At 37.8% G+C, this 21,808-nt stretch overlaps 1 protein-coding gene across 9 annotated transcripts; it reads right to left on the minus strand.

Annotated features, from left to right (window-relative positions):
- Positions 1 to 3,952: 3,952 nt before the first annotated feature.
- Positions 3,953 to 21,802, minus strand: METTL4 (methyltransferase like 4). 9 transcript variants are annotated; one of them, XM_017738284.1, is made up of 9 exons: positions 21,714 to 21,802; positions 20,701 to 21,215; positions 19,909 to 19,971; positions 16,460 to 16,826; positions 15,251 to 15,320; positions 13,235 to 13,409; positions 12,913 to 13,019; positions 11,862 to 11,950; positions 3,953 to 5,692 (listed from the first exon to the last, which is right to left on the minus strand). In XM_017738284.1, exons 2-9 carry the CDS (start codon positions 21,130 to 21,132, stop codon positions 5,547 to 5,549), a joined length of 1,449 nt encoding a protein of 482 aa, XP_017593773.1. In that variant the 5' UTR covers positions 21,133 to 21,215; positions 21,714 to 21,802; the 3' UTR covers positions 3,953 to 5,546. The 9 variants fall into 9 exon arrangements, with proteins under 9 accessions (XP_017593773.1, XP_017593771.1, XP_008635040.1 ...); XM_017738282.1 differs by having other exon boundaries at positions 21,707 to 21,802; XM_008636818.2 differs by having other exon boundaries at positions 21,666 to 21,802.
- Between the last annotated feature and the right edge of the window lie 6 nt (positions 21,803 to 21,808).

A 21,808-nucleotide genomic window follows, 5' to 3' on the forward strand; every position in this document is an offset into this window, starting at 1 on the left:
AGTTTCCCCTCTTCTCGCTGACATTTACTAAGCAGCCCCTCTTTCCTCCCTAACCTCCAGATCCATGTCTCCAATCCCATGCCACACTCTGTTATGCACAGTTGTTTGTGGGAACAGGTAACAAACAAATTCAAACCACGCAATTTTACAGCCAAGCCTTCCCAACAGTTAAAAGAAATCTAAAGGCACCTCCAATAACAAATAAATAACAAAATAAAGTTACTAATGTGTAAATGGATATTAGATTGAAGCAAACCAGTTGAGAAATTAAAAAGGAGGAAGGAACAAGAACTAAGCAGCAAAAACCAGAGCTTATGGAAAGTCAGACCTACTTTGTTGTAAGTAAATGTAAACTGACTGAAATATAAAAATGCTCTGAAATGAGTAATAGAAATTTCAGATTTTGTCATCACAGGGAAAAGATGAAAAATGCCACATTTCTTAAGAAATCACAGTGATTTCAGTGTCAAAACCCCAGTGTCAACAGTGCCTCCCAGCCCTTCTTTTTGTAAGACTGACAGGTAGCTAAAAAGCCAAAAAGCAGGAAGGGAGGACCACTACAGAGCTCTGCCTGCAGTTTGGCAGCCAAAGTGCTTCCAAGAATGCCTGGATGTCTCAATACCAGAAGAATTTTGAATCAGCCCTCAAGAGCACAGCCCATAACTCTTTAATCCCATTTGGCAGGCTCAGACCCAGCGCTGAAAGTCCAGGCTCTGCAGCACACCAGGAGTGTTCAGCAAGTTGAGTAAAAAATGTTTGCAAGTAAAAAGCAACTTTCTTTAGAAAATTTTCAGTCTACTCAAAGAACAACCCTGACAAGGTGATAACCTTAACTCCTTTATGCCAGCAATGAAAGTCCTCATAGCTAGGCCCAGGAAAGTGACCCAGCCTCATCAGAGCAGCTTTGATGACATTTTAGTGATGTGGAGGCACACTGAAGCTGCCAAAGAACCCGTGGAACCATGCACCTGCCCAACCTTCTGTGTGCTTCCCATGCTTTTGAGATGTGGCCAAGGTCATGGGAACACACCTTGGCAGCTGCTATGCTGTTCACTCATCAGTGTCAATGTTGTGCTTTCAGAAGAATACCAAGCAAAAGCATATCTATCACACAGCCCCAGGCAAGCTTTCAAACCAGGTATGGTACTAGGGCATCTCTAACCAAATAAATAGTATGTTTTTCCCATAAACTGGTAACATTAGGACACTGACAAGTAAAAATATGGTGATATTAACTTCTAGCAATGCACATATCACTGTTATTCAAAGCACTGTATACCACTGATTTACACTACTCCAACAGGTCAGCTTTGCATGCACACACATGCACATACAGAATTCTCTCTACAAAAAACTGGCAGACCCAGCCCTGGAAACATTCAAGGTCAGGTAGGATAGGGCTCTTGGCAACCTGATCCAGATGAAGATGTCCATGCTCATTGCAGAGAGGCTGGACGAGATGACCTGGAAATGTCCCTTCCAAATCAAACTATTCTATGATTCTATGAAAAAACCTGCCAGCTGGGACACCACAAGACTTCTTTCAGCAACTGGAACATACCTCATCCCTTGGCTATTCTCTAGCCACCTTCCATTCTCTTCCTGTTATGTCCAACCCAAAACAAGCACTAGCCAAGTCTTAAATGGTATGTTGAGGCTAATGAATGCAATTATCAAGGCAGAGTAGCATTTATCTCCTGTAACTTTGCAGTTGTTTATGTAGTTTGGAAATCCATTTTAAAAAGTCAACCCTTTACTGCTGCTGACACCTATCCAAGCTGAATGCTATGAAGAGGTATGACCTACTCACTTCTTTAATAATGTTTAATCTTGCAAAAGAAGTTTTGCTGTTTCCACGGGAGTACATGCCTAGCAATCATTATTCCAAAAACATATCTTGCTGGTATAATTCTTTTTACTTCACAGAAGTTTAAAAATACAAGTAAAGGTCATATGCTAATTTGACATTTCAAAATCATACTCAAACCTGAAGATTCATAAAAGTAAGTTTGATTATGACACTTGATGTACTCTACATATAGAAAAAGCTTAAAATGACTTCTTTTTGTAATATAACTGAGTTTTTTTGCAATATGACATAATTTTAAAAGGCGCTAAGTAGTAGAGAACACCTAGCCAAAGAAACTTTTATCATTGTCCTGCTAAAATAACAATAGATGTACCAAATAACATACTTTGTGAAAATTCTTGAGTAATCACAGTTGTCACTTCTTCAAGTTGCCACAAGAAGAATTTATAGCTGAAAAAATCCTTCTATTTTGTTAATGTTGCAAGTAAAATACACACTCCATCTATTTTTTTCTTTGAATGTGTGATACCAGAATACAAAAAAAGAAAATCCCTTTTAAAATAGGGGAAACAACCTTATAATTTCTTAGGAACACTGAAGATGTGCATAATAGCTAGGCCGATACTTATCAAATATCCATTTGGCATCTCATTACTATCCTGACTTCCTCCATCCTTACCTTCTCCATTTTTCTTTCATTTCTTACCAACTCTGTAAACTCTTCAGAGCAAGTTTTCTTTTTAATACAAGGCTTGACACAACAGAGGGCATTTTTCCACTACAAAAGTAATATAGAGCAATTGACATATGTAATATAAAAGGAAACTGGATCTTACATTGCCCTGTTATATTAGCTGGTTTCACTCATCACTGATTTTTCAGAATGCTGCAGATTGTGCCTCAGAAGAAACTTTTGACAGACATTGAACAATCTGATGGCTGGTTAGGAACAGCTGGGGTCTTGGACAGCTGGAAAAGTATAAGAGGCTATTTAAATTATGAATTAAGCATAGCAGGTGAATAATTATGTTTAAAAGATGACCCTATCAACTGAAACTATCAACTGCTAATACCACCATGAGATTTTCAAGCTAGCAACAGGTTTTCTCCACCTCAGAAAACACAATGGTTTCAAGTTGGCTGCAGATGTGCACCACTTCTGTCATATTCACAAGGTTTTCTTCATGGCCAGAGCAGTGGAAAAACAGCAAACAGATGTCCAAGGCACAATTTTGTAACTATTTATGACAGGATCAGGTATGGCATAAGTTCCAATCTTCAACTTTAGACTTACCCTGAGAAGCTTAGCATCTGCCTGCACAAGTCCTCTACATACAAGCCATACTTAGGAAGCTGGATTCCCAGGTGCTGGAAGTAGCTGCTTAGCCGCTTCAGTTGAGTGGTGAACACAGTGATGTTAGGTTAACAGCTGGACTTGATCTTAGAGGTCTTTTCCAACCTTAATGATTCTAGGTCTAGAAAGCTACTATTTGCAAAGGGTCTCCACAGAAAAGACAAATTAATAAGGTCATCAATTCTTAAACAGCCTAAAGAAGGTCATTCCCTTAGAAGGGTTCTACTGCTTAGCTCAAAGGAGAAAGGTGGTTTCCTGGTATCTAGGATTGTTCATGTTTCTTTTAGTTGTAATTACACAGATAATCTGGAGTTGTCCATAGCAGCGGATGTGGAACAGACAATATTGTAATTTCTTGTGCTGCTTTGTAGAGTACAAAGGGAAAACAAGATAGGGGCAGCAGCTATGATTTATTCTCCACCTGAGTCTCATACATCATTTAGTACTAGATGAGAGCATCTTTGGAGGGCAGGGGAATTCTGACTGGGAATGCAGAAGCCCCAGGTAGGGAATGTCTTATAAAACTAAAAGCAAATAAAGAACCTTCTATCCCTTGTAGCTGTAGGCAAGATTGCTTCGGTACTGACAGTTTAAAATGCAGACTAAATACAATCATGCAGCAAGAAATGTTTTCCTGGGTGACTACTTTCACTGTTACATTATTTGCTTGAGTATATGTTTAACTGTTGGGGGCGGGAGAAAAAAGCATTTTCCTTGTTTTATTAACTCCACTGCTCCAATAGGCAAAACATGAAATTGAACAGTAATATAGAAACTGGGTCTGAAAATAAGACACAAGTTTTTATGATCATTTTTATTACAAAATTATCAAAAAATCATCTGCTAACATTTACAGCTTAATTTTAAAAAATCTTCTCAGCTCACCAGGCTACCAAAATGGAAATGACTGTAAAGAAGTTATGCAATGTATTTTGTTCTCCATTATAAACAGTCAGAACTCAGGAGTCTGCCATCAGGAAAATCAGTTCATCCAGCACCTCTGCCTCTGCTGCTGCAAGTAAGTAAGTGGCAGAGGCCTCATTACGTTTTCTTTGCATTTTTCAAAGTCAATCCAAGCACAGCAAAGGGTACACAAAGTGTACCATTCTTTAAAAAAAAAAAAATTTCAAAAGGGATCATTTTTATCTTAGCTGAAAAATACAGCTCACTGGCATGACTTTATAATGTTCCAAGAACATAAGGAAAGAAAATTTTAAAAATACATATAATCTGTTAGAGTTTGTAAGATGTTGAGACTGATCATTTACAATGTATTCAAAGAATTAACACCATATACACAAAGATAGAATTGCCAACTGTTTTAAAAGTATAATTTTACATAGAATGTGGTCAGTCAAGAATTCATGTGCCAATAAACATAAGCACTGCTCCTTTTATTTTCTCTGAGGTAGACAGACAGATACAAACATGTAGGAAGATACACTGCCTTCATAACTATTTTAATTCAAAATCCATTGTTTTGCAAAAAAAAAATCTTTAACAAAACATGCATAATTTCAGAACTGTTTACTTCCATTGACACTCTTTAAAAACAATACATTATAATTCTTTAAAAATAACACAAGAGCTACAATGTAGCAGTTGGGATGTGAGAATACTTTAAAATATCTTTCTTTTCTTGAGGTCTAAAAAAGAACAGGGATGAACTTACACTCTAACATGGTTGGCAGATGAAGAATTGTTTGCACCTGGTTGGTTAATATGATTATTCTTCAAAAACCACAAACCTATAGAACCACACAATGCTTATTCTCTAGGATCATGTTACACATTGACCAAGAAGAAAAATTGCAGAGTAACCAGCCCAGTTATGCCAACTTTTCACCAGTTCACTGGATGGTCAAGTATGATTTTGGGGTGGCTGACCACCAGGGACCACCAAAGAAACCCCTGGGACAGAAGAACACGTGTGCAAAGAGGAGGGCATATATATTAATGATTTGGGGAAATTATTATCATCTATATGTTTATTCAGAAAGGTCAATGAATATGTATGTAAAATACAGTATATAAACAGGAGCTTTCTCTGTAATCAGCATGCACGATATTTCAGAGGAGATACTCCCTCATGCATCCAGCCAAATAAAGAATGCCTGCTTCTTAATGCTTCACTGCTAAGGAGTTTTAGATTTTGGTAACAACATCAGTATTTAAATATGTTCACATCATCAAAATAAGGGACCACCTTGCAGAAAAGGAAGGCAGCATTGAACAGGTATCTTGTCATTTAAAGAATTTTAACTAAAATGCAATTGGTTTTATTCCTGTTACCTTTAGGTGCACCATCAGTAATAAAGTTAAGTTCAAGAGCACCCTGGGAAGGTGTGGAATTTCAGAAGATATAGATATCTAAGACCCAGCTCAGTTTTCATTCTGCAGAAGAGTGAAATAATCAATGTGCTGAAACTTCAAGACCTCATTTCCCCAGCTGGTCCAGCCAGGCTGTAGGTTGCGAGCAAACAACTCCAAGCATTCCACATCTGGCTTGATAAACTCTGCCAGAACTGCTGTGCAAGAGAAAAAAAAAAAAAAGAAGACAACAACAATGACAATGGTACAAATAAGAATAGTAAACAAGTAAAACCTCCCCTGTGATGCTAGCAGATGAAAAAATGAATGTTTCATTAAAAAAGGAAGAGAGAGCAAATTAATTTCAGAGGTTTCATCAAACAGCTGGACTATTTATAGTGAGAAAGTAATTTTAAATAAGTGCCCTTGAGATTCTGAACAATACTGTCAAGGCCTTCAATAGCCTTGATTTATTAGTTTTCATTTAGAGAAAGGGAAGGAGGATTTATTTCAGCCTCTACATAGATGAGTTCTGAATTTTTTACTAATATCAACCAAACACCTCCTAAAGCCTCACTTAGCTCCAGTAACATGGGGGCAACACTTCTAAAAATAAATAAATAAACCCTTTTCTTAATTAAGACCACACTCTTTTCCTCTGTACCTTAAAGGGGTAATGACAACTGTTAAGAGATAAAATAACAAACACCAGTTAAATAAGCATAGCACTAAAACGGCTATAAAAGGCAGGAACTACTTTTTCCCTCAATATCAACTTGGCAGCTGAAGAGATATTTCTATAACTCTGTTACTATTATTCAGTAACATAAATCTCAATTTTCTTTTACAGTTAGGCATTTTTACTGCCTAAATCTAAATATAAAGATGCCTGTCATTAACATCAACTGTGTCACTGATCATGACTGGTATTCTTGGAGTGACAGAAAAAGATCTTGCATTTTGCTTGAAAAGTATTATTGCAAAGAGTTTATTGTTAAATGTGTTACTTGTCATACAGAGTCATTTAGTCTGTGGCTGGTTCAAGCAATTCCTTAACTAGGTTTCATGAAATAGCTACGAAGTTACTGTGTACGAAAACATGCAGGAAAAAAGCAAAGTTTTAAGGAGCAACACACAGTTCCAACACAGAGAAGGTAGAAAGACTGAAAAACTTATCTCTACTAAAAGTTGTATGTTAAGTTTTTGGTTTTGTTGCTGAAGATAAAAGAAGAAAAATTATGGAAACATTCCCCTTTACAAAGGATATCTTGGTCATTTTTAGATCAGATCTGCCAGTGATTTCTCAATCTCTGACACTTAAAAACACAGCTCATAAATCTGACATTTTGCTGCTTCACTCAAGTCTCTTCAGATATGATCACTGCAGAAAGCAAAAACACATCCAGTCAGCATACACCAAAGTATGAGAGGAAATGCTTTTTCTTATTTTTTTGGAGCAATCCAAGTACTGACTTTTTGCATCAAGTTTGCCAGTCACAGACTCCCTGTGTAAGACTCCAGCTGATCAGGTCATGACTTGCTCCCATTGCAGAAAGATGAGCATCCACTTTACTTTCTAGTGTTAGCCAGCCCCAAATGCATTTCCTACCTACCTGATCACGTTTCCCAAAGCTCCAATATACTAAAAACTTTTCTGTAAATATTTTGTGATGGGTGTTTCCAGGCTTTATTGTATTTTGGCATGTCATAAAAATCTGTTCTTCTTCTTCCAATCTTTAACAAATGTTACATGAATGTCTCAGATGGGTTATCATCAAGGCAGCTTTTAATCTAAAAAATACTGCTACCAGAAGGAATCTTATTCCAAAAGCCTGATTCTTTTAGAGGCAAGATAAAATGTTTAAGCAAACCCAGCATTTGCAGAGAAGAGTCTGGGAAGTTTAGAGGAAAATGTACATTCTGACAGAAAACTCACACACTGTTTGGTGCCATGGGAGTTCATCTAATTAGACACCACTTATGAGTAGCTGCTTAATACCATTTTGCAAACCCATCACAATAAAAAAAGTGGTAAAATTTATTGTTCTTTTTCCAGCTCCATTAAGATAAGGATTTCTTGTGCATAATTTGCTGCCGATTTGATCAGAGGGCTGAAGCACCCCTCTTAGGAGGACAAGCTGAGGGTTGGGTTGTTCATCTTGGAGAAGAGAAGGCTCCAGGGAGACCTTATTGTAGCCTTTCAATGCTTAAATGGGGTCTATAAGAAAGAAGGGAACAAACTTATTTTAGCAGGGCCTGCAGCTATAGGACAAGGGATAAAGGTTTTAAACTAAAATAGGATCAATTCAGACTAGATATAAGGAAACAATTGTTTACAATGAGGGTGCTGAACACTGAACACATTGCCCAGACAGGTGGTAGACCTTAAAATGCATAGGTTAAAAACATCATCATAGCACTAGGTTCAGTAATCCAAAGCAGTTTTAACAGGCACCAAAAACTTTCATGCCTAAAAGAACAGATTTGAAAAGCACACTTCAGTGATTCAACCAACCTCAAAGACTGGTTCACTAGAAAGCAAAAAAAGGGGCAGCCAAGAAACGGATCAATTCAGCAGAACCAGGAAACGTGCCAGTCTATCAATTTGGTTATAGAATTTAAAAAGGAAGTCCCAGGAATCTCCCCCTCTCCTTCTGCCAGAGGGACCATCTTTTTAAACCTAGAGGGCTTTTTTTAAAAAAAGAGACATATTAGATATAATTCAAGATCACATTATATATGTGATTCTTCATTGCTAGGTTGTAGGCATTTACATAATCACATCAGGCAGTAACTTGCACTGCAACAAAAATTACCATATCAAGAGAACTGAATTTTTGGCTTAAAATCTCATTACATTGGTTTCCTGAAAATAGGAAAAATCAGTGTTCAAGTTACAAATTAGGGGTTCTTTGTTAGACTCTTACATCCCCAGTAGGCTATCTTAACACACATGGATCTGATTTGCAGGCCTCAAGCAAACCCTTGTGGTTTTTTTCTCTGAAAACAGCTTAGAGGAGTTACATCAGTAGAAAAATAAAATACTGAGTTTTTCTACCACAGGAATAGATTGCAAAACAAAACCCAGCACACAATTACTTCTATCCACTGACAGATACCACAGAGAGGAAACAGGTTAAATAGATGATAAACAGCCTGTTCTTTATCACTTGCAGGTGTCACAAACACTATGATAGCAACTCAGGTACTTATATTTGAGCACCTAATGCTCCAGGACACATGAAGCCAGCACAAAGCCAGCTGGCAGACATAACACTTCCAGAAAACCCATTTCATTCCGAAGCACGATCCAGTGGTCAAGCAGGAGACTTGCCATACTTGTGTACTCTTAATCCCAAGCATGTACTGAAGATGCATGCTCCTAAAAATGTTTAAATGAGCATAAAAAATAATTATCTTTGAAACAAGCAACAGTTTCTCCTTATCTTTTGAACTTCCACTGCCTAAAAAGCAGGTTCTGCATTGACAAATTGGATACATAAAGTGAAAATGACTGTCTGCTTTTTCACTGCCTGATCGGTGAGCCATGCAAAGCACAAAGCACACAGTTACTTCAGTTTAAAATAACCCTTCAAAAGAGTTTGCAATGTAGAGGTCCTTGTTGCCCAATTTGTCTAAACCCTGAAAAGAGTAGGACCAGAAAACGACCTGCAATCCAGCTCAAAGATGGCTTTACAGCACTGCATCTTTCCTGAGCTTGAAGTTCAACCTAGATGCTGATGTACCTATCAATTAGTCTTACAGTAAGGGCTCACAAGGCACATAAGGAAACAAAAGGCATTTCCTTTTTTAGTTCCAAGAAAACCTTTCATAACATGGCCTAAACAAGTCATCATTGCTACAGGAGGAAGGAGTTCCCATGACTTCTCATTGCAGTGTTCTGCTGGAGATATGCAAATTGGTTAGAACATAGCCAAGAATTAATTCCAGTGCTTTTAGGCAAACTCCTACACAACAGTATTATTTTCTAACAATAAATGCATATACTTAAAAACTGGAAGAGCAATGGCTATAACAAGAACAATCTATAATACAGGAAAAGGAGAAAAGGTGATGTGAAGTTTTGTAGAACTTCAAACATCTCCGTAACAGAACATCTTTTGTGTTCCCTAAGACCAACATTGAATTGAATTATGAAGAAAACCTGCTGTTTGTTTGAATCAAAACCTGGAGTAATAAAATTTGATTTTAACACATTTGCATAAAGCAGCTTAAGTACATTTACAATGACATATTAGAGCTCTAAGCACCGAACACAGCACATGCATCACCAAAAACCCCTACAGTTGCAATTTCATGGTTAAATGCACCGTAGGAACAAAAACATCTCTTTTTGATGGCTTACTTTAATTTACATCTTTCTCTTCCCCCAGAGACATAAACTGTTATAATCGGTCATTAAGCGGCTACATATGTACCAACATACAACCTTTATTGTTATAATAAGAAACAAAGTGCCAGACAGCATCAGTAAATATTAATATTTTTGGCTTTGTTACTACTTAAACAAAGCATAAAGAATGTGTGTGACTCATCAATTGTCCTTCTCCCCCCCCTTGCCAAATCTCTGCTTCTGTTCAAATTTCTTCTGAACCCCTCCAGGATGTAACTCAGCTGCTCTCTACTGGCTGCTTGAGATTATTGCCTGGTCGTGAAAGCAACACCTTGTACAGCACAGAAGTTAAAGCATCAGCAATCAGCTTTTACCTTGTGGTCTACCTTTTCATTACATAACCATATTCTGCCCAGATCTGCCAAAAAACTGTAGGGTAGACATGGATTTCCACAAAAACCTTTTAAATCATTGATGTTGCTCCACAGCAAGTTCATTTTTTCAAAGACAAACATAAATGCTGCACAATGGTATCAAATCCCATCACACAAGTGAAGACTCAAGAAATACACACAAGAAATTAGCAAGGACAATTTCTTTCCAAATCCACTTGGGGTTATAATTTATAAAGCATTCTTCAATATGGTTTCTAGATTCTGCCCTACAAAAGAATTGCTCCCAGGACCATCGTTGCACTAGAATTTTCTATAATAAGGGTGCTGTGTTGCACCCTTGGCTACCTCAAAGTTTCCTGTTTGTGTCCAAGTTTGCTGCTACGTATCAGCTTGCTAAAGAGGCCCTAGGTGACTGCCTCATAAATTACCACCCCACTGTTCATTAGCTTAAATCAACCCATATACCTTGTGCTGTAGCCCTAATTCATAAAGATGTGGCTTCAGGATGGCAAGAAAATTCTCGTAGAATTGCCTTTCTTTTTCTTCTATTTTTAGGTAACCAAAGTATGTCCCTTCCAGGAGTTTTTTAACAGGAGGGTGCGTGTGTATATATATATATATACATATATGTAAATTTAATAAATACAAGCTCCCGAACACAAATTTTCGAGCGTCCCTGAATGCACAATAATTGTTCAGATAGAAGTTGTTCTACCCCTTGGGAAGAGAAAACGAAAAGCATACCAATGAAGCAAAGTGTGACATCTCTCCTCTCCAAAAGCATTAAATATTTCTTCTACCTGCTTTTCCAGATGTGATTACAAAACACCTGCAATATTTGCAGGCCCATCGTGAGCTTCCCCCCATGAGGAGGATGAAATCGTTTTTGTGAGAGGTATTAAATATATTTCTTACCATGGCTTTGTAATGTTCTAAGGTGCTATAATGATGAAAGAAGTATCACTTCCTATTGAGGAAATTAGTCAAAGTGCTCCAGAACAATTCTTTGGATTAACTCTAAAAAGCTGAATTTATATCCACACTAGCTGGCTGGCTGGAATTAATGCATCAATTTCAGTGAGTGGAATACAACTCCACAGAAACAAGCAGGGCATGCCTTATTTGTTGCCTCTTATTAGCAGTCTTAAAATAATTAAGTTTTTGGATTTAAAGGTATAATTGTACTGCAGGCATATAATCAATTCATGGACATATGTAAACATTTATTTCAGGATGACATAATAAAGAAAGAGATTTTTGCTTTCCTCTTTTATGTATTCCCAAAGTTCTCTCCATCACAAGGTACTTTACGTCATTTGTTATCACTTCATATGTGAAGTATCTGTAAAACTGTTTGTGCAGTATTTAAAAGATAAATTTTGAAAAAGGCGAGATTTTTTCCACATATCTACTCAAAATTTACACACAGTAATACTTGAAGTTCTAGTTTTCATGTTCATTCGTAGAGGCCAAGACTGCGTGCTTCAGAAAGCTTTTATAAATGCTGAGGAACCCTAAGTTCTGTAGAGTAAAATTGCTTGGCAAATGGGAAGTGAAGGCATTTCTAGGTATGTCCCAGAATGAGATGTTCAAGTCCACTGCGCTACAGAAACATTAGGCAAAAAAACCAAAACGTACCAGCAAGAGGAGGTTTATGTGAATGCAGACTGCAGGGTATGCTGACAATTAACTGATGCTCTGGAATTGGAAGAACACCTTCTGATTTCCTGTCATACAAATCAGAAAATAAACATGAGAATGAATGCTACCCAATGTGATGGTGCAGCTCTTGCAGAGCTACTTCAGATGGGAGATAACACAGAATATTCATTCACAAACTTCAGGGAAGTCCAAGGGATGCTAAATGTTGCTCAGACGTTATATATAAAATGAGAGTTTATGAAATCATTGAGGCTTTAGGCAAAACATGGTGAACAATAGCCATACAAAGCCACTAAGAACAAACAATGCAGTTCTGTATATTTTCATGTGTGGAACAACAGCAGCATCCCAAAAATGGCATCAGCCTGCGCCAAGGACTCATGGTCCAAGAGTACCTGTCAGCAAAGGAAGCCCTGTCCACGAGGCTTTTGTCCAAGCCAGTTCCTCAACATAGCAGATGTAAGGAACAGACAGGGGGTTCCACTCTTAAATCTCACTAAGGCACTCTCTTATTCCAAAGCTAGTAAGACTATATTTTGTGGATACAGAAATGCTGCTAGCAAGGATTTTCTTGCTATTTTCTGGGCCCGTGGGAGACTTTTCTCTCTCACAGAAGAGGTAGTGGAGTTGTGTAAACAATGAAACACCTGCAGCCTTGAAAAGTCTTGTTTATGGTATAGTAGAAAAATATTTTGACAATGGATGTTTTAGGATTTTAGCCAATCACCCCAAGGGGTGGCTGATCCTCGTCCAATTAGACTATGAAGAAAAAAGTCTGTAAAAGAGTTCGTAAAATAATTAAATAAATCAATCTTGCTGCACAATTCCTGCCTGCTGAATCTTCTCTCCTCTCCTCCTTACAGCTGCGGGACACGGTAATATACCCTAGGGCATTTTTTAATAATCTTTAGGTCCGCAATCAGCCAAGAGATTTTGGGACATTATATTGCATTATGAGTAAGTGATACATACAAAGGGAATCTTAGCAGTGGCAAGAAAGACATTTATCATAAATATTCTGACATACCTTAAGGCTTCCTTTACATCTCCTTGAACTCTCCCCAGTACAAGAACTTCATATGGTTTTTTGTGCAAAGAATCCAAAGGCAACACAAATTCTCCAGCTCTAGTAATCTGACACAAAAGAGTTAAAAATACACAGTAGAAGATTTTAATATCCCATATTTTTCCCAGACCTTTTCTTTTATAAAATGGAGGAGACTGATGATATCATAGCTTTCAAAAACAGAAGCACATGGTAGTAAATAGACAAATTAGAAGAGTAGAAGGTGTCATAGTGCAAGTCTGCTCAGTCTCCAAGAAAACAACAAAACTAATTGAGAACTTACTTTTACCCAGTGCCACTCAGCAAGCGTTTTCACTGACCAATGAGGATAAAGTTCATCCTTAACAAAACGTAAGTGCTTCTGTCTATTAGTCACCCACGTGACTACAAGACAATTTGGAGCAGCTAGTGCTGGTACAGGAATCTGCTTGATTTGCCATGAAGACAAGTGGCTGTACCTATGCCAATATAGTGAGAAAGCAAATTAGCATATACCAACTATAAAATTTGCAAAGCAACACAAATGGATAAAGAAATTACACAGACCAGTCACTTCAAGAATTATCTCCTGACAACCTAAGTCATAAAAATAGTTCAAGACTGACACCCAGTGGACAAATCTGATGGATTTTATATAAAATCATTAGAGTATGTACTTAAGTTTTACTGAGCAGAACCTTTAACTATGTATTTCCACTATCCCTCGAAATAAAGCATTATGAGTTGTGACTCTGAAGAAGTTTAGAGGCTCATGTTTCATTTAAGAACTATCATATGTAATTCAATATTCTCATCTTTGTGCCGGAACAAAGCTATTTAGTGACCAGTAGCTTCTTAGGCAATGTAATACTATTCACTTCTCATAATAAACTCTCTACAGAATGACAATGACAAGTGAGTCACTTGCAAGAGCAACACTACTTTGAATGACAAGTTAAGAGGTCATAAAAGATAATAATTCCTCCAATTATTTTCAGAAGTTGTTCATTTTTTTAAATTATCAGCCATGGTAGAATTTCTCTCGTTATTCAAGACCATTCTGCACTTTTCTGAGCTAACTGAATGCTACACCGGTGAATCCAGGATGCTTTCCAGATCCCATCCTGTTCTACAATTTTTTTTCATGATGCAATTCTATGCTATTAATAAACAGTAGCTCGTGAAACCTACACTTTGCAGCACCAAATATATTGGCACAGGGCCTAATGAAAATCCGCAGCCACCACGTGGGTACCCAGGATCCTACACAATACTACAGTGAGAAACAGTAAACAAGGATAAAATCCAAAATACCTCCTGGACTAGACTGTCCAGAGGAAAAAAGATTCACCCAGATGAGAAATGCTACACAACAATTAGCCGCCAACAAGATAATTAGGAGCAGTGATAGCTCCTCCACTTTTTCCCTTTATTTTATAAGGGAGAGAGGATCTTGGTGGCTAATTTATGCTTGTAACTACAATTCTTCTCTGAGTACCATATATACTCAAGAAACACATTTGAATGAATTCAACTCAAGAGTTTCTAGAGGTTTCTGGAGGGCTTTCAAAGGAAAGCCTACTAATCAGTCTCTGCATCTTCAAACTATGTCTTCATAACAAGCTTCAAAAACTGCAGTGAACTTTATTTTCGAAAGTTGTAAAGCCGTATTTCCTGTCTACCCTTCTTTCACATGGATACAATTCTGTGGTAATCAAGAGGACTCCACTGGCATAAACACGATGGTACTCAGCAGTGAAGGAAGCCCATAAAAATGTAAGTTAATGACTTCATAAACTACAGCACTCAAGAGTTCCTATTGCACTAGAAGATTTTACTGTGGCATTATCACATTCTTCTAAACATTAGACTGAAGCTTAAGCTACAGATCAAATTAAATAAAAACCCACTCAAAGTTCTGAGCAAGATTTCAGTCCTGGAAATACTTACACATTTATCTAGCTTTATGCCTACTGAAGTAACCCTATTAATTACAAACTAGTATCTGCATGATCTGGGCCCTACAAAACAGCTGAATCCATACTTTCTTTGTAAGTCTCAAGGACTAACATTCTCTCACCAGCTAGCTAATTTAAGATCTACTCTTGCAAATATTTTGTATGCCAAGTATTCAAGACATTTCAGTGAAATACCTAAGACATTCCATAGACTTGAAGGTAAGAATGTGTCAAAATACTTAAAAGTTTAACCTACAGTCTCACAGTTATATTGGTCTTGGATTGCATCAATATATTAAAATGTTAATTGCCCCTTGTAAGCTACAATGACAAAATTTGTTTGATTTTACTGTAAAACATACCTGTTACTCCTTTTAACAGACTTGTTCTCCCATGGTGGATCGATCACAATTACATCATATTTCTTCTTGTCTGGCAAGTGAAATTTAAAAAAAAAAAAAAAGAAAAACCAGTAAATTAGCTTTAAAAACATCTATGAGATAAAACAGATATACAGCAAAACTGCAAATTTCTTCAGTTCTTTCCAATAAGAAGTTAAAAGACTGTTTGACATGTTTGTTTTAATTCAGATAATCATATCCAGAAAATTCAGATATTTTTAGGTCGATTACCTAAGGAAAGGACTTTTATGTGATCTGTGTCAGATCCCTCCAAGAAATTTTGACTATCTTTAGGACTTTCAGGAAAAAAAGGATAGCAGAGTGCGAGTTTTAAAAAATAAAAATTTCTCCAAGTTTCCCAACAGAAGCTACATAGTGAGGTACCCAGCTGAGTGAAAAGCTGCAGCCCTGAATGCAAGATTCCTGTCCTCCTTGATTTTTCATCAGGTGAACAGGGACATGCAGAGCTTCAAGCCAGCCCTAGAAAAATGGTTTTGCACTACTGGAGGTAAAGAGAGACAGACAACTAGCAGCTGAAAAGTCAAGTCATGCTTGCTACTTGTGGCCTTGCTAAAGTGGTGCTCCCCTCCAGCTGGGTGCAACAGCCTCTCAAACTGGTACCTTTCCTGGCAGATACTGGGCTTTGTTCCACAACCAGTTTATTCCAATCTAAAAAGACCCTGAACAAGATGAGTCTGTAAGTGAACATTTGGTTTAGGGTGCATTATCTCATCCCTCTCCCATGGTCTAATCTAGATAAAAATCAAGACAGCAGGACCACCACTTCAGCAGCAACCTGTGCTAAAGCCTGCTCCTGTGGGATAGGGACCCAGCAGCACAGCTAGTCCCAGTTTAACGTGTTTATGTGACTTCTATGCTGACAGTGGCTCAGAACACGCCCACAAACTCTTGTACTTTGGCTGAGGTTTTTAAAGGAGCCTCCTGGAGACAAATAATCCCCTCATGACATGATCTCCTAACCATTCAAGATTCCTTTGAAAGTCCTTACCTATTTGCACGAAGTTAGAACTATCACTTTGAAAGCCTCCAGCAGCATTTGCTATCAGTGAAATGCTGTATGTTAAAACCTGTTCATTGAGGCATCTTGACATTAACTGCCCTTGTTGGGCAGGAGAAAAGGGGTAAATTCTAAAACCTAAGGATACTTACAGTTCAGCAGGGGCTGCAAACATGAAATATCGGATAAGAGGAAACTGCTTTTTGGTGGTACCAAGTATTTCTGCCCCATTAACACAATTATCTTTGCACAGTTTGAGCTGTTTTTCATGACACATGAGAGCAGGTCCTGCTCTGGATGGCAGATTTCATCCTCCAGCACATGTACAGCTTGATGGTCACTTTCATTCACAGCTGGAAACTGTTTTGCCATTTCACATAATTCAGCCAACCCACAGACAATGTGTTGAGGAACATTATTCTTCCTGCAATTGAGTTTTGTGGTAGTGTGATGAAGAAAACCACTTTTGAGTCCTTCTTGGACTAAATGCAAAGTGCCTTCCCAAATGAGCTTCCTGACCTGTGTGGTCACAAAAAAACAAAGGAAAAAAGATCTTTCAAGTATCTACTTGACCAGGGAATGCAACTGAAATCAAAACATTTTCAATCTGCAGGCAGGGAAAAGGATCCTTGCCAGTTACTGAGATCATTGGCTCAAAGCTAAAAGGCATGATAAGAAGGTGTGTATCTTGGTCTAATGCCAGCTGGCAACCAAGTACCACACAGCCATTCTTTCACACCCCATGCCTCCCAGTCCCTGGTGGGGAGAAGAATCTAAGGAAAAAAGCAAACCTCATGGGCTGAGATAAGAACAGTTTAAAAATTGAAACAAAATGAATTATTACCATAATTTTTATTATTAGGATAGGAGAAGAGAGAGAAGTACCACCCAAGAGAAACAACTGACACACAATACGATCACTGATGTCCAGCCCATCCCTTAGTAGCAAATCCATGGCTCCTCACCACCTCCCGTCGTTTATATAGTGAGCATGGAATAGCCCTTTGGCCAGTTCGGGTCACCCATTCTGGCCACGTTCCCTCCCAGCTTCCTTTGTGCACCTGCTCACTGGCAGAGTGGCAAACTGAAAACTCCTTGACTTAGGGCAAGCACTACTTAACACACTGATGTTTCAGTTGTTGCTGTGAATGTTATCCTCATACTAAATCCAAAATGAGAATCTTTGATGTTTTCTGAGCTACCCTGACCAGACTGGGAGAGACAAACCAGCTGCAGCTGGGTGCATACATTTGGGCAACGTGTCTACCTTTAGCTTTTAATATGTTGACTCTGAGGCTTTTTTAAAAATTTGGGTTTATTTTTTATTTAAGCATTTCCACTCCATCATAGATTTCTACGTTAGCTGTCCAGCTCCCAAGCAGAAAACTAACTCTATCCAAGCCAAAACCAGGACACCCCGCTAACTTCTGTTGTTGGTTTTTGGCAAAGTTACAATAATTAGAAGGCTGGAGAAAGAAAGAGTAAGAAAGTACTCAATAAAACATTTCGGACAACAGAGGTGGAATTGTTTCAACCAAATACAAATTTCAAAGCAATTATCTGAAGTTTAAAATTCTAATCTAATTTCAAATTACTATGCCCATGAACATATTTTTATTTGAGATGTATACTGGGATCTAAAAATCAGTCATTTTCCACATTTCAATTCACTTCATAAAACAACAGTTTATGCATTTTACAGTAATACAGAAGTACAATCAATAAATTAAAGTATCAGAATTTTATTTTTTCAACTTTTCTAAGTGGCAAACCTCTCAAATAGCCTGTTAGTCCAGGATGACAAGATTCTTGGATCTATATACACTGTCATTCACTTCAGCACCTTCCCTTCACAAAATTTAGTAACCCATTTTATTTCCAAATCATGAAGCTTTTAGAAGTTCTGATTGTCAGTGAGGTGGGTTTGTCCATTTAGAACAACAATATAGTCAGTTACAGTGGCTTTAATAAAGGTTTCAAGTACATATTATGGTTTCAAAAGCTTCTGATTATGAAATCTTCAAGATTACAAGACGGTTTTTCAAAATACTCTTTATTACAATTGCCAGATTAGTGGCAGGGGAAGAAAAAAATTGTTTTAATAATTTAGTAGTGCCACCTCTAGATATCAGAGAGTACAGAGTCATACATTTTTAGTACCTAGGTTTGTGATAAGAGAAGTTCATACTGCTTCTAAAGATATGATTATTAATTCTGTAGAAATTATACCTTCTTACATGCATGTGTTAACTCACAGGTGGACAAAGTCTCTTGACTATCAAGCAATCGAAGCAGTAGTTTAACAAATGGCTGCTGAAGGAATTCAGCATATTTTGTATTGTTGCCTATGTTGACGCTGACAGAAATTCATAAATGGATTCACTTGCAGAAACAAAATTGGGGTTTTTTTGACAATGAGTCTACAGATAGGAGTAAGTGTCAAAATACTCTGGGTTGACTTGCAGAGCCATAACCTTTAGCAACACAAATACAGTAAAAACCCAATACTTTCTAATCTGTGAATGACATAACAGGCTAACTGGGGTCACAGATTTTTCCAAACTCTGTCTTTTCCACATATTCACCAAAAATCATTTGAAGTTACACAAGCCTCTGAGACATCAAACTTCTCTTCAATTCTTTCCTTATTTCTACTGTTGAATGATTTTATTTTGGCTTAAACATTTTCACACTCATATTGATGCTGAGCTTCCAAAATTCTCTGCTTTAAGGTGATTCTGCATACATATAGCTTATTCACAAAAATAACACAGGACCTCTACAGTGTATCAGCAAACTGGATGTGTTTACTACAAGATTGTTGCCATGTAAAAGAAAAAAGTGTAGTCATCTAAATGTAGCTCAAGAGGAGCAGAATTAAGCAAAAGAGCCCAATATGACTAACACCTTTGTTGAAGGAAAGAAAGCAAGTGTAGATCCTAGTTCAGGTTCACATCACTATTTGGGAAAGCAGTAAGAATACATCAAACGTTACCTACAGTTTGTATTTCTGTGATTTACTAATATGCTTCAGTGTAATTCAATTGTATCTTCACCAGTACATCACTGACATAAGCATACAGACTTGAATTCCAAGTCATTCATAATGCTTTAGTATGACAATATAAAGTGTTAGAGAAAGATTAAATTTTTTTCTCAGTTCCAGAATAAGATATTTTGAAGCACAGTTCGTCACAAAAGCTTTGAATAACTTCAGCACTTCAGTGTCCTGAAAAACTAAAGATGAGCTGATCTTCGGAACAGGTTACGTTGCCAATTTCAAATCAATCACTTCCTAATATTCAACTCATCACAATATAACATTCAGTTATCTATAACAGTCAAAATGACTTCGTGAATGCAGCTTCCAGCTCTTTGTAATGTCTCAGATGCAATTTCACATGTAACTACACAGAAGATCTACTCTGTAAACACTTATTCACCTCAGGACTGGAGAGATTGATCTTCCCTTCCCTTTCCTTCTTTGCACCAGTGGAACAAGCTGCAAGAACAGAACTTGTTTGCAACCATGCCCTCCACTCTGCACATGCCCAAAGTCAGGTATCATGTACTTGCAAAATATACGTTTTTTCCAACCTACCTTTGAATGGTATTCCAAAGCATCCAGTTCACCTTGGTTAAACACACATTTCCTTTTACGTTTCTGCAGAATTACCAAACAAAAACAACAAAAAAATTCCATATCCTTCCATGACAAAATAAAAGGAAAATAACCCCAAACATACCTGAATTACAAATTAACCCTTTTAAAAGCAGAAGAAATTTTCCATCTCTTTTTCTATCACAAGTACAAGTCAAATAGCAAGCAAAAAGATCTGAAAATACCTAAGCTGCTGCAGGCATTCCAAAGGTTCATAGGCTTAAAGCTGTGTTAAGTTATTCATGGCCCTGGGATCTGAAGGTACCTAGTACATGTCATAGTTTGTACTCGTGACTCCTTTGGGCCCATACTAAAAGTTTCAGGTGCCAAGTGCAGTTTACCAATAAAAGAAAAAAATTAACTATGTCTTCATGATTACATTTATTGGTTTAGACCTGCGACTCTTACTTTCTTTTATCCACATGGAACAGTACTGAACAACACTGAAGGTAAATTCATACTGTCCTTCCCAACTCACTAATCTGCACAGTCTCAACAGCTACCACAGTTTCAGGCTGTGTACCTGACCACAACCAGCGTCAGGACATTTTGGGAGCAATCCACTGCTTATGAGACACAGAAAGCACATTACTGACAAAAGGGACACAAGAAGATCCTCAGAAGTTCCTGCTCTTCTACGCTACCTCAAAAGACTCAGGTATGCAAAACAATGTTAGCAGTATATTATTTATCACGGGATTACTGTAATTTACTGTGTTATAGAGAACATACCTTCCTAGCAGTGGCAACAGAATCTCCAGTGTCACTCTTTGCTCCTTCTTGGTATTCCTCTCTGTTGCTGTCAGCCTTTATTTCTGTCAGACTCACCTCAGGGCATCCCTGACACAGCTGCTCCTCAGGAGCTGCAGCTATATGGGGCTTAGAAATATCAAAGAATTCCTCCCGAAACACGTATCTCGTTTTTGCTGGTTTACCTTCTGTTTCTATGGCATCTCCAGGACCATAAGCAGGACTATCACTTGATGAGAGGGTGGGAGCAAAAGTAGAAGTACTGTGACAGTCTTCAGTAGATGTGACAGAAGTATTGCAAGTGACACCACCAGGGTGTGCAAAGGAGTCACAGATCTCATAGCCACACTGGTTGATGAAAGAGAGATGATCCACGAGCCATCCTGCTGTCAGACGATGTACCACGGACATCATAAGTCCCCTTTTCAAGAAGAAAAATCAACTTTCTGATACTGTAGCTTTCACCAACCATATGCACTTCCTGGAGCAACCTCCTCCTGTGGGAATTTTTGTAAGAATTCACTTTACAGAATTATCACTGTTTCATAAATTAGCACCTACCTTCTGACAGACATTTCCATGCACATGCAGGACACACTGTTGAAACTTCTGACTTCAGCTGGTTTCCCCATTCGGTTCATCCCTATAACATTTCTTTTTCTATAGTAAGCAAATTTTGTATAACTTTTTAATATACTTTTATACAGTACGGACTTGCTCAGGCTCTTTTTAACAAGTCAGAAAACAGCACTACGACACACCGATTATGTCTATGACTATACGACTAGTACATATGCATATATATATACACACTGTATATACACCACATATATATGTATATATACTACGCGTATATTCTAGATATGTTGCACACATGCTATATTAACTCCATATACATACTATACATGTGCACACACAATATATACGCACATATACATACTACTTACACACGCATACACCGTATCTACACACACACGCGTATATATACCATATACGCATATAGTGACATGGATGACGATGACGGCGCCCAGGAACAGTAACACAGGCACAGGGGCAGCCGCGGCGCCAGCGCTGCTGAGGCCAGGCGCCG

The sequence above is a fragment of the Corvus brachyrhynchos genome, unplaced genomic scaffold (assembly GCF_000691975.1).
Source record: "Corvus brachyrhynchos isolate BGI_N302 unplaced genomic scaffold, ASM69197v1 scaffold106, whole genome shotgun sequence".
In the NCBI taxonomy this organism is placed as follows: Eukaryota; Metazoa; Chordata; class Aves; order Passeriformes; family Corvidae; genus Corvus; species Corvus brachyrhynchos.